A 13,677-nucleotide genomic window follows, 5' to 3' on the forward strand; every position below is an offset into this window, starting at 1 on the left:
CCAGCGTAAACTAACTGATAAGTATCACCCCATCTGACAGGGACAGAGGCTGACGACTTACTGAGTTACTTTATCTTTTGCTGTGTAATTTCACCAGCTTTATAACAGCTTTGCTGCTTACCTTCCCAGCAGTCTTGTATCATTTCAGGATATGAAAGTGTAAGATAGCAATATTCGTGCTCAGGAAATTAAAGCTAGTCAGTATCTGTTTTAATCATCAGGATACTTACTTCTATTATAGAACATATAAACTGCCTTTTTTTTTTTCCTGTCTCTCCTAAAGAATTAAACAAGCATTCAGGAAATGACCTTACCTATCATTCAGCATTACTCAGCCTGAGGTTTTAAGTCCTATACTGTTTGTATTCATCATCAACATTTTAATTCTTCCATTGCCACTTGAGAAGTGTTACCAAAACAACTGGTAAAAACAAGAACCTTGTGAAGAACTGGAACATTCTCAGTCATATATTCAGCATTTGCACAAAACCAGGAATCACAGCAGGAATTAAGGATATATTAATCTTATATAATACAAGACACACCAAGTCAGACCCCTCAGATACCCACCAGATTCAGAACCCTTTATTATCTACTTAAACAACTCATAGGGAGTGCTGAAGTGGAAAATAGGGTGTTATCCCCCTCCCCTGCAGCTTTTGCAGGTGTCTGCCCTCTTCCCAGCTTGCAGTTCACAGACTCTAATCCTAATGCACTACCTGCAATTGCTGTTCTTTTGCAGCTGTCTCCATTTTGCAGAGGAAGATTAGTTCTTTCTTTGGCTGCTAGAAAACCACATATATCTGGCTATCATAATCACATCTTTTTAAAAGCTTGAGAGCCCCAGCTTACAGCCCCTGTGGTAATTTATATTTAAGCATGTCAAGTATGTTAAGTGCAGAGGCCAAGGCCCCACGTTATTATTAGTAATGTCATATGGGATGTTTACTGGTCTTTTGATGCTACTGGCAACAAGACTTCTAAAACCACTATATATATATACATTAAAAACAAGCTGAAAAAAAACATATTCTGCTTGGGGAAGGGTGGGTAAAGTCCTGAATCACCTAACACAGAAATTTGTCAGGTGTTTATTGTTTTCCACATTAAGGAGAACTGGGGTGCACACTTATTCCAGTTAACTGTTCTTGTTGGCATGCAGGTCAGGTCACACCAGTACTGTCCCCAGAGCAAAAGAGGCTGCACAGCTTCCTCCTGCTTTCCAGTGCTGCTAGGTTTGCTCTGCTAGGAAACGTTAAATCACCCCCTAGTTGGGAAACACAGAAAATTGGGCCTTTCAAGTTAAAGTGTCTATGCAAGTATAAGAAATGTCTGTATCAGTTACTAGGGCAATTTACTCCTTCACTAGGGCAAATATGAATAAAATTATTGATCTGTAGCAGGAATGTTACAAAATGCAAGTTTTGCTATTGCTTTTTGAGGAGCTAAGAGCCTTCCAAACATCTGCAACAAATATCGAAAGGTGATTTACCAAAACAGCCTGGTTTTAATCATGTGTGACATGAAGGTCTGTGCAAAGCCCTAGTGTATGCTCACTTGTCAAGTTAACCACCTGGTTAGGCACTAAATCATCCATCAAAGTACCCCCTTTTACCTTTAGATGCTAGTGAAATGGGGAGGGAAGACACAGATGTCATCTGATCTGAAGTAATCCATCTGGTTGCACTTCCATCTTTTTGTAAAAGAGAGAAAAATTGTACCCTGTTACTATGTATCTCTCATATGGACTAGTGTTTTCTCCATTCCCAGTACTCAACATTATTTACAGTCCGTCTCTGATAAAGTGGATTGGAAGTCTTGAGCAGGTATAGAGGAAAGCAGCATGTGCACTAAAAGAAAATACATAGTCACATTTGGCAGAAATTACAGAGGATTATTACTTTTGTGCCTTTAATGTTTTCAGGTGCAAAATATGCAAGGGAAAAGCATCTAGAAAGATTCAAAAGATTTTGGATAAGCAAGTTTATGTGTTGTAAAAATAGCTGTCACTCCTGATGCCATCAAAAGTAGGGTCAATGTAGCTGGAACAACAGACCAGCATTACTCCGAGCTTTTATAAATAGATTGGTGCAAACGTAACCAGTATCAGCAAACAACACTGGGCCCACCTGAACCTCCTGACATTCAACAAGGCCAAGAGCAAGGTCCTGCACCTGGGTAGGGGCAAGTCGAGGCACAAATACAAGCTGAGCAGAGAATGGACTGAGAGCAGACCTGAGGAGAAGGACCTGGGGGCATTGGTGGATGAGAAGCTTGACATGAGCAGTCAAAATGCACTTTGAGCCCAGAAAGCTGTGTCCTGGGCTATATCGAAAGAAGTGTAGACAGCAGGGAAAGGAAGGTCTCCCTTTCTACTCAGCTCTTGGGAGACTCTACCTGAGTGCTGTGTTCATTCTGAGGTCCCCAACAACAGAAGGATGTGGACCTGTTGGAGCGTGTCCAGAGGAGGGCCATGAGGATGATGAGAGGGCTGGAGCACCTCTGCTATGAAGAACGGCTGAGGGAGTTGGGCTTATTCAGATGGGAGACAAGAAGGCTTCAGGGAGACCTTACAGCAGCCTTCCAGTACCTAAAAGGGGCTACAGGAAAGGGAGGGAGGGACTCTGTCAGGGAGTGTAGTGATAGGACAAGGGGGAATTATTTTAAACTAAAAAAGGGTAGATTTAGATTAGACATTAGGAAGAAATTCTTCAGAGGGTGTTAAGGCACTGACACAGGCTGCCCAGAGACGCTGTGGCTGCCCCATCCCTGGGGGTGTTCAAGGCCAGGCTGGATGGGTTTTGGGCAGCCTGGGCTGGTGGGAGGGGGCCCTGCCCAGGGCAGGGGGTTGGGACTGGATGGTCTTCAAGATCCTTTCCAACCCAAAGTGCTCCATGATTCTATGATTCTCTGGGTTGCATGGATAAATACTTGTGTTACAGTTTGTAGCAATACACAGAAGCATGGTAAGTCAGTCAGCACATCATACCACTGCACAGCAAGGCCAAACGTGTCACTCCAGGAGTAGATATTTAATATTGTTTACATGTTGGGAGAAAACTGCAATTTTTTAGGTAAAACTTCCCATGGAGATGCGCAGGATTTATAACCAGACTGCCTTAAGCATTTCCCCACTGATGGGACAAGTGACAAGAAATTCAAGAGATCTCTGCAGTGAGTAGAGGCTTTCACTTCAAAAAATGAAATCAACCCTTTCTGTATGTATGTAGCTTTATTCGTTAGAATTACTGATGGAATTACTTGTGTACACAAAAGTACAATGTACTGACATATTAGCCAGGGTTACAAAAAAGGAAGCAAATGCAAAACAAACAAGTACAACATAGAATTTTAAAAGTTTGTTCAAAATACCAAAAGCTGGACCTGTAAGATTTTAAACACATTAATGGTGACTGGCCTGATTTTTCATTACTTAGCATACAAACCCTGATATGGCCCTATATATGTTATATGTATATATAGTTTCTATCTGAAGTGAGGTTCTGGAACTGCCTTCCAAAATGAATACTTGGTGCAGAAAAACTTACTTATTAACAATGCAGGTGATTTTGAAGAGTGCTTGATCCAGCACAGTGACCTTCTGGATAATAAGAAGGTTCTTACTGCATTTAGATTGTAAGCAATTGTCCAACAAGTTATAGTATTGTTATAGTATTGTGCATGCATGAATTACAAATCACTATAGTAAGTACAATGCAATAAAAGAAGATAACCAAAGTACATAGTTTAGAAATAAGCACAGTTTTGTTTGAAGTTCATTTTCATACAGCTTTTGGAAGATCACTTAATAGCGTAATATCCTAGAGTCTAGCATGAACTTTTGGTTCTACTGAGAGTATATTTTTACCACAGTGTAGAGAAAAATACTACTTACTACATACCATTTAATAATACAAGAAACAATATATAAGATATTAGATAACTACACAAAAATACTTTATGTTAATACTGAAAAGGGCTTTGCTTATTAAAGCTTGCTTATTAAACAAAACCTCCATCTGTAAAGCTCATAGAATGTGTGTTAACAGGTAAGTATTAAGACATCTATTCAAACAATGTTCACATCACAGTGAATGAATACTAAATACAAATAACTTAAAGCTGCTGCAAAAAATACTGAATTGTTGAACAGATGATCTCACGTTCCTGCATATTTTGCATTTTAGATCTCATAGTTTCTGAATTTCCTCAGAAGCTCTGATGGGGCGTCCCCTGACCAGCGGAAACGTAAGTGCCAGTAATTTGCCTCTGAAAACCCTGAGGAAAATAAAGAGAGAAAAAGGCAAGTAAATTATTATAAACTAGTATAAAACTGAGTTGTTGAAAGAATGAAAAACTATATTTGCTTAATCTAAAGAAGATAGGGTTACAGGATTAATCTCCACATATGTGAAAGGCAGCAGCATAAAGAGAAGATGTATTGGTTCTTCTCACACTCAAGTAGAGTTTTTCAAGCCCTTAGTTATGGTGTTTTTCTGGCCCAGTGATGTGTTTTCATCATCTCTGAGTTGTGAATATTAAAATGTGAACTTCCCATATCAGGAAGCTGAAACCTACCAGACTTATTGTTAAAAAGTCTTTTATTCAGGTTGAAATAGCTATGTGGAGTTGTAGTCTGTAATTCCTACCAACCAGCAGACAGAAACTAAAAATATCTCAATTTAAAAGGAGGATCCAATATAATAAAATTTCCTTGGCAAAAACAAACAAGAATTCATTAACAAATTCATTAGCAAGTATGAACATAGATATGCATACTGGCTCTGACAAATAAATGCATTCTAATATTCACATTTATTAACAGTAATTTGCATCCACTGGGTAAAATAAGGAATCATTTAATATGTTTCATAATTTTCACATTCAAATCTATGAAAAATAAATTAAAACTAAAAAAAATTGTAAGACAGAAGATGCCTGCAAAGCAAGCCAGCTACCACAAGGATTAAGGTGACATTTTCTCTACTTTGAAATTTGATTCCTTTACAAAGGTGACAATGTTGATTTAATCACCTGAAATACAGAATACTTTAATGTTATAAGGCACAATTTTTAAATATTATTTTTAGTTATGTTTCACCAACATTTGTTTGTAGAACTTTTTATCTATCTTCTGCATTCCACAAACACTTGGGTTTAAACTAGGTTTTGTTCCCTCCCTGTTTAGTTTAATTCCCTGTTTGATCAAGTTGAGAAGAAATGATAGGACTTGGTTTAATAATAGTTCTCTGATAATATAAACATAAGATTATGAAACTCCTAAAGGATGAAACAGAACAGAGAGTGTCCTAACTTTAATTCAGGTATACTAACCTAAAATAGACAGGAAATGCTAACTAGCCAGATGACAGCTTTTGAAACTCACATTTATTCAGGTGCATGCACTGTTGTTGTTCATATATATACATATATAACAAATAAACAAAAGAAGCCTTCAAGCCTCAATTTTTAGTCCTTATGAGCTCATCAGATGCAAACTGTGCATAAGTATTAAATACTGGATTTAAAAAACATAGGTATATAATAACTATGTGTTTTATGTAATGTGCTTTAAAGTTATTTTGTAAAAAAAAAAAAATCACTGAAAATAGTTGATGATTTTTACCCACTTCAGTCTAACAGGAAAACTGAGTTTTCCATTTCAGTTTAAGAACTATTTTTTCCTCTTCTTCTGTTTTTGTCTTTACTAGCAAACAGCAGGCAAACAAAGGGTAGGGAGGGAGAAAGGTCTGAAAGCTTGAAAAATAAATAAGTAACAATCCAAAAACTAAAACAAAACCCCAAACCCAAACCGCATTTTAAAAGCTACCAATTAAATGTGTTGCTTCAGAGAACAATTTCTCATGACTAAAAGCCTCAGTTTCAGGCCAGAGTCTGGATACTGCAATCTTCTGCAACTGCTGGTTTTACTTACTTGGGGAGTCTGGATTCTTTGAAGACTGTGGTTTCTCATCAGGAATTGCGACATCTTTTTGCTCCCTGTTCCCATCTGACAATCCTTTGTTTTCAGATTGCTGGGTCCAAATCTCATTGGTTATGTTGTTGCTATTATTCAAGTCAGGAGCTTCCAGCATTTGGTCTTTTTTATTTTGGACAGCCCAGTGCATTGACTAAAGAAATGCAAAAACAGGAAACAAAGAACAAATTCCCATGCTTTAAAAGATTTTCAGAAGAAGTTTTCTTTCTTATATTCTGTTAATAAATGGTTAAAAAGCACGTACTAGAGAAGCTTGCACGTCAATAGGATAAGGAAAGCATGGTAACATATTGCAAACAGCATTCAAGAGGATAGTTTATGTGAGGCAGACATGAAGAACAACATGTAGGAGTACATCAAATAATTATAAGGGTGTTTTGTCCAGTTTCTTCCATCATGACTTCAGACACTTTTTTAAGAGGACTGAAGTGACTCCTCTTTCCTTTTTCAAAGATCTTTTTGATTTCAAGATGCTCTTTGAAAGCAGGAGTATTTTGAAAGCTTTTCTACTGAAGTCTGCAGAATGATTTCTGTTTGGAACTAAACTATGCTTGGTGGGATACTTCCAGCAAACGTTTAAACTCGGGCATGATGCTTCAGCTGAAGATGCTCTCAAACGTCACTCCTAAGCAGAACTGAGGCAAGCAGAATTGGGATGAAAAACATATTTGTTCACTTGTCTTAGTATCTGATCGTGTAGCTTTTTAACTACCATGCACTCTAACAAGGGAGAAAATAATCAACCATCATGGAATCGGGACCTACTAGGAACACACCACCAAATTATCACACTAGCAAAATGAGGAAGGAAATCAATCCTCAAAACATGTGTCTCTAAGCCACTGTGCAAATCAAAAGTACTTCCTTACTACAAGGAAATAATGGTATTTAAACAGCGGTGTTTTCTGTGACAGAAGAAATTGGTCCTGCCATTTTTAGGTAACCTGCATTTCCGGTTGACTCGTAGGGTCATTTGTGCTTCTCAGACATTTGTGCTGTTAGCCGTCTTAGAACACAGCTGGAGTACAACTCCTGAGAGTCTGACGGACAATACAGCATTTCAGGAATTTAGAATATTGTTCAAGGATCCTAGTTCTAATTTAACTTTGAAAACAAATAAAAGGTCCCTGCAAAGAAAGGCAAAGAGTGATGAAACATCTGAAAACAGCTTTTAAACTACTGTAATAAATTTGCTATAAAACTAATAGCCTAAAACCCTTCTACGAACAGGCTTCTGTAGCCTTCCAATTTTACCTGAGTTTCCTTAGAAATTACCCTGCATTATCCCATCCTGAAAACCTGCATCTGGAGAAGTGTTGCAACTCACCCTGTCACTAAGTGGAACATTTCTGCTGGGCCAGCCCTACCTCCCCTCTCCTGAATGCCCCAACCTAGACACCACCAACCGTTTTCACGGAGTTGCTCAGGGCCTCCCACTGCTGGAACGGAATGGTGATTTTGCTTCTCCGCCAGTAATCATAGCGTGCTCGACTCTCTTCATTAATAAGAATCTCCTTAGCTTGCTGCAGCTTCTGGAAATTCTCCACTAGAACACAAACCAAAAAGATGCTAAAGCCAACACTTGTTTTCAAATAAATTAATTCAGATGTGAAAGGGGAGCTGCCAGCAATGCAAGCTAAAATGACAAGCAGTCCTGACAAGCATGTAGAGGAACCTAAATATAGTGCAAATTAACTAACTTGTGCGTTTCATTGGATATTTTTTCCACATATGCTAAAATATTATCTTGGATACCAGCCTGCATGAATGAGAGCCCTTAGTTTTCCCTACAGGATAATTTTTCATTACATAGTTACTAAGGATGCAGCTGCATGTTACTGTTTGTAGAAGGGTTATAAAGATTTAGATTTTATCTATGAGTCACCTGCATTACGGTGATCTATTATTATGACTATTATTATTCATTTATTCCACTTCACAAATTAGATTTCTTTTGAAATACGCTAAGCCCAAACACTAATCAAAATTGATAACCATAAATCAAACAACAGACAACAGGCTGGGGAGGCAGTTCTCTGAGGTTTCCTTCTTCTAGTGTCACTAGTTTTCAACAAATAAAAAGTTACTTTAATTACTCTTTATTGAGCTTTGTTAAACAGACGAAAACAAAAATATAAACTTTCACCAGTACTGTAAAAAGTCATTTAAAGTAAAGGCAAGATGATCATGTTAAATAGAGTATAAAATATTTCTTTTCAACAAAGCTGCTCCAGCATTGGCACTTGGCCTCCCATTTTGAGTTACTGAGTTTCAGTGAATTTAGAGGGAGCTGCTGCAGGGGTAACATGCAGTGGAGCAGTCTCCTGTTTCTTTGCCATAAGAGCCAGAATTTGGTGCAGACAAACTCTATTCCATTGTTTCCATTGGTACTTGTGCTACCATTTTCAATGAATTAAAGACTAGCAATGAGGCTATTGTTAATAGGTGGTAGATTGTCTTTCAAACGCCAAATCACATGGGGTTCCTTGACAGGGAATATCAGAGTGAAAAATCCCACCTATTCTGCCTTTTAACCCTGCCTTGTGAACTCACTGAAACTAGACCTGGGTGGCACTTCAAGAGCAAAAGCCACGCTGGCTGAGAATTCTCCTTGAGGCAGTGGAGTGGGAGTTGCCTGTAGCATCCACTACACTCATAGCTCTGCCGTCCCAGGGGAGGGTGTGGATGCGGTCAAACTCACAGAAGTGGGTAGCCTGTATTGTTCAGTTTATAACTAAACTAATAGGAAGGATCCCGGGGAAAAACTTCATGCATTAAGCAAAATAAGAAGTATAATTGATTATTCTACGACCATTTTTTAGTGGGGACCATAGTTATGATCAGAATAGCCTTTATTATAAGAATATTAACTATTCAGAGAGAGGTGAGCATCAATGAGAGCTGTCTTTTAGTTACAACTGGGTAAGACTGTCTCCAAATAACTCTGGTGCTGGTTAGATGTCACAGGCACAGCTTGGATATGAAGAACTGCATGCATGCTTTCATAAACTCAGATGTTAGCTGATGTTCTGCAAACAGATGGCTACTCACGTGGTGCCAGGTTCTCTTTTATTTCCAGTCACTAAATTACATTAAAAGAAACTAAACTACATTTAATATGCTCCTGATGGGCTTGTTCGTGGAAGCAAATTAACTAGTTGACGCAAGTGTGGCATTTGAATGCCACTGAGCATGGAAGCAGGCCAGCTTCAGAAGTCTAGAAAGCGATGCACTCCATAAACAATTTCTAGATTAGAAGATGCTCGACCATAGGAAAAAAAATGATATTCCTAGAAATTAAAACACTGCAAGTGACTTTCTGCTCTTACCACCTAGGAGTGTGCAAGTTTTCAACAGAATATTAAGGATTGCTAATTAAAGAATACACTCAAATACACAAGATGCTTAAAATGTATTGGGCAAGAGAACAATTAATAAAATGTTAAGGCTGAATTTATTGTCTTAGTCACCTTAGCTATCTTATGAAAGAATATATTATTTTTAAACAGGGAAGAATACATACCTGCTTTGGGGTTTCCAGGATGTTTGTCAGGATGACATTCAAGGGCTTTAATCTTAAATTCTGCAAGAATTTGTTCAACCTAAACAGAATGTCAAGATTTAAAGTGAGTAAATACATACATACATTAAAGACTTTCAGATTTGCTCTTTGAAAGGAGTTGGGAGGAACAACTGAGAATGTTGATTTTTTTCCTATTCATTTTTAGTACAGGCAAAACAGGTAACAGCTATCTGTCAGTGACACTGTCTATTCAATTTCAACGCCTATGCACTCATCCTTGCTTTTGGTTTTATGAAGCTTAGCCACACAATATAGTGAGCTGGCTTTAAGAAAAATATGTGAAGTTGATGTGTGCAAAACCCCTTCCTTACTTTTGAACACACAAGTAAAACGTATCACTTCAGTTGCTCTTCATCTTATTTAATCGACTGTATCATTTCACAAAGTCTCACTGCAGGAACCAAAAGCCTGTATTGCTAAGGATCAGTTTGTGGGTTTGGGTGGCTTTGTCCACATCCTCTGCAAGAAAACTTAGCCAGTGCCACATGGCTTATCTACCTTGCATACCACAAGGCTGGACAAGGAGCATTTAACAGTCTTCCTGTCAAGTTTATTTTCTGGCCAAAAGGTTGGCTTGGAATAGAATAAATTTGTAACCAATATTAGAATATTGAAAGGTATTAGTTGATATTATTCACAAACTCCCACACAGTTTATAGTGCCGTTAGTTATTATAAGCTGTGGAGTGGCAGAGACATTTAACAGCTAACAAAACACAGGAAACCCCTGGAGTTGGGGATAGGCTTAGATTTTCAGAGTATCTCGTTTCACCCTACAATTCATATGCCAAATCTTTTTGGAATCATTCTTGTACAGCTCAAGCTATTACAGCAATTTATCCTACAGTATCAACTAGCTACTATTTTTTCCGTGCTGGAAAAGCTGTTCATACGAATTCCTCATCCATCAGACCCTGCTGTCCACATAAAACATAAATGAAGTATTTCAAGATTAAGTCAGAAGATCTTTTTTCTTCAAAATAAAATTACTTGTCTCTTAACCAGCTGGCCAAATTATTTAGTCATATGCTGGGCAACATGTGGTCTATAATGGTATTTTAAGAATTCCATACTTTTCACTCTTCTCAGTAGCTTCCTCCAGAGGTACATATGTGAGGTGGTATATTTCCAGTCATAAGACCCTTAAAAAGATATAGGTATATTATACAGAGAACTTGTTGAAACTGGGTACTGTATAGCCACTGTTACTAAAACTTACTTACATAAAGGGGAACTTTCAAATATGTGCAGTAGCAGAAGGGTAGCATGGAAGTCTTCAGTTTAAATATATATTTTTTTAAAATTCATATGAAGTTTATACAAAATACATTAAATTTACATTAAAATATTCAATGATATGTTCTACCAAGAAAGTTATTCAAAACCCACTAGATATGAATAACATTTTTCTTGGAAGGATGTAGGAAAGAGATCTCTCCTCGTCCTCTTAAGTCTGAAGATGAAGAAGTTGTCTATGAGCTCAGTTCTTCAAGAAGCCAAGAATGAACACAGGTATTTACCTGAATGCAGAGAAATGCTGTTGAAGAAATGGAGATTATTTGTGCTCCAATTTAAGCAGGTCAGATCAAGAACAGAATATTCAGTACCTTGCACAAAAATACTGGAGCTGAGAGCATGTAAGAGTAAATTTACTTCTGTATATGCCTAAAGAAGAACGCATAGAAGCCTGTACCACTACAATGTTAATGCTCTGATTACACAAATCAGTGTGATTGCAAAATATCTGTAATGCTTAGAATTTCTTTTTAAAGCTAGAAGTAGTCATGTGCGCTATCCTGAGAGAAGGCAATCATGGGGCCCAGTCAAACTGGGATCTCAGTTCATACTCTGAAGTCAAAAATAATGTTGTAACATCTGCTGCTTCTCTCAATAGATAGTACTCGACAGATTATTTTTCGGGACTCATTAGCAGTCATTTCACCTTTTAAATTTAATTTGAAGCAATCTGACAAATCATTATTTCATGTGTTCGAAGTATTCATTAATTAATAAACCCATAAGGAATTAATATGAGCTAGAAAATGAGAAAAAGCATCTGCGAAACAAGCCTAGATAGGAACTTTAATACTGCCCTCTGCTGGGATGGAATATGGAAGTTATCTCAGGAAAAGAGAATTTTCTCAGGAAAGAGAAAAATTACCGTCTGCAACAGAACAAAGATGCTTACTGATTTGCCTACAGTGATAAAAAGAGACAGAGGTGTTATCCCAGCATTTGACCACTAGGACAAAGGAAAGGATCTGATTAAATTTACTGAGCAAAATATAGCTTTTATCCGTGCTGAATATATCATTAATTACAGCAGAGTAATCAAATCTCCCTTTCCAAAGTCTGAACCCAGTTCCAGTAAACAGAGCAGACAGATTAAAAATATTAGCACACCCCTAACTCTGACTATCAAAAAAAAAAAATGTTGTATAGACATCTTTAGAAAGAAAATGACTTGCTTACCTACGAATCATTCAACAATTGCTTACATAGTTCTCACCCTAAAGGATGTACCTGCTACCAAAACAAATTACTAAAACTAGTTTTTGAAGGCAAATTATCATTTAGAAATCATTAGTAAAATGAATGAAAAAAAAAAAAAGGTTTTCTACCCTATCAATTAATACAATTAAAAAAAATGAAGTGTAAGATAAATACTTGAGCAACTTGATAGCATTATCTGTCACCTACAGCTATGAACGTTCAATTAGTTGCATATGCATAGCTTTTTTTTCATCTTTTAAAACTGTAAAGGTATTCCAAAATTTTATTTGCATGTTGTCAAATTTATGCAGTTGGCTCACGATTCATAACCATATCATATGTTGAACTAAACTAATGAAGAAACCCTCATTTCACTTATATCTGTAATACAATCCTGTTTCACAAGACATTTTTCATGAGAGCTTTATTCTAGGATCTGAACGTAGGCAGACAGATCAGAAAATTGAGCATTGCAAAGGAAGTTAGTAAAAGATAAAAGTGGCTAGAAGGAAGGTTTGCAATGCATTTCAAATAGTCCTACCCTGGGAGATAATGGACTTCAAATCCTCCCCGCAGATACACAAGCACACTCAAAATGTTATTAACCTGGAGGGGAGGTGGGGAAGGCTCTTACCGTAGATAGTTCATCACATCCTAGCAAGTTGTAGTAATCTTCCAAGTCATCCACTCTGCAGTTCAAAATTGCATCCATCTGGGCTAGTCCGGTGGGCTTTTTCAAGCTGAGGCACAGGGGGTGTAAAATACTATATTAATACAAAGCTTACAAACAGGTTTAAAAGTAGCCCGGGGAAACAGGCAATTTCCCCACAGGTCCGCAGCTCTCTCCAGCGCTTTTTAATAGAGGGAGCTGACACACATGAATTTTCGTGATTTCTCTGCCTGCCATTGGTCCCTGCAGAATGCCAATCCGCTGGCACAAACCTGCTGACAGCAGTGCTCCCTGGGATTTGTAGTTGTCCATCTCGTTTCAACATTAAACGCTGATTCCTGTCCAGGCTGAGAAGAGTTGTGAGTACCAAGTAAAATCTAGCTGTATTTATTGGAGATTTAGATCTTCCCATATAGCCAGGTAAAATAGCTAGAGGCTTTCCTGCCCCAGGGTCTACATATACAAGGATATATTTTCTGCTTGATTTTTAATTGCAACTGCTGCCCGAGACATTGGCAAGGGGATTATAGAGGTAGTTATTGAAAAGAGCAAGAATTGCTTCCAAAATAATGATTACAGAGCTACACACTTTTGTGAGTGGGGTCCCAGCCTTGTGAAAGTCTCTAGGAGTTCTGCCAGCCCCTTCACAGAGGGTGGTGAATCCGTAGTCTTTGGAGGCTATCTAGCACGCACCTGTATTATTGTTCAAAAACAAACAGATCATTGCTCTTGTACAGTTTCCTTTTCTGACAAAATGAAAGATGAAAATACAGTGTACTTACTGTTATCAAAAGAAAGAGATGCTCATGCAAAAGTTACTTCAAATTGTGTCTTGAAGGCCTGTATCGTGTGCAGAACACGTTCTTGGTTAAACTCATTTGATGTTGAAGTGAAGCACCTTTTAGTTTGAACTGTACTTAATGATCAAGGCCTC

At 37.7% G+C, this 13,677-nt stretch overlaps 1 protein-coding gene across 1 annotated transcript; it reads right to left on the reverse strand.

Moving 5' to 3' along the window:
• Nucleotides 1–3,219: 3,219 nt before the first annotated feature.
• DNAJC12 (DnaJ heat shock protein family (Hsp40) member C12) lies at nucleotides 3,220–12,972 on the reverse strand. Its single transcript, XM_032191744.1, has 5 exons — nucleotides 12,708–12,972; nucleotides 9,522–9,600; nucleotides 7,405–7,544; nucleotides 5,936–6,131; nucleotides 3,220–4,278 (listed from the first exon to the last, which is right to left on the reverse strand). Exons 1-5 carry the CDS (start codon nucleotides 12,783–12,785, stop codon nucleotides 4,184–4,186), a joined length of 588 nt encoding a protein of 195 aa, XP_032047635.1. The 5' UTR covers nucleotides 12,786–12,972; the 3' UTR covers nucleotides 3,220–4,183.
• Nucleotides 12,973–13,677: the final 705 nt, after the last annotated feature.

The sequence above is a fragment of the Aythya fuligula genome, chromosome 7 (assembly GCF_009819795.1).
Source record: "Aythya fuligula isolate bAytFul2 chromosome 7, bAytFul2.pri, whole genome shotgun sequence".
NCBI classification, from domain to species: domain Eukaryota; kingdom Metazoa; phylum Chordata; class Aves; order Anseriformes; family Anatidae; genus Aythya; species Aythya fuligula.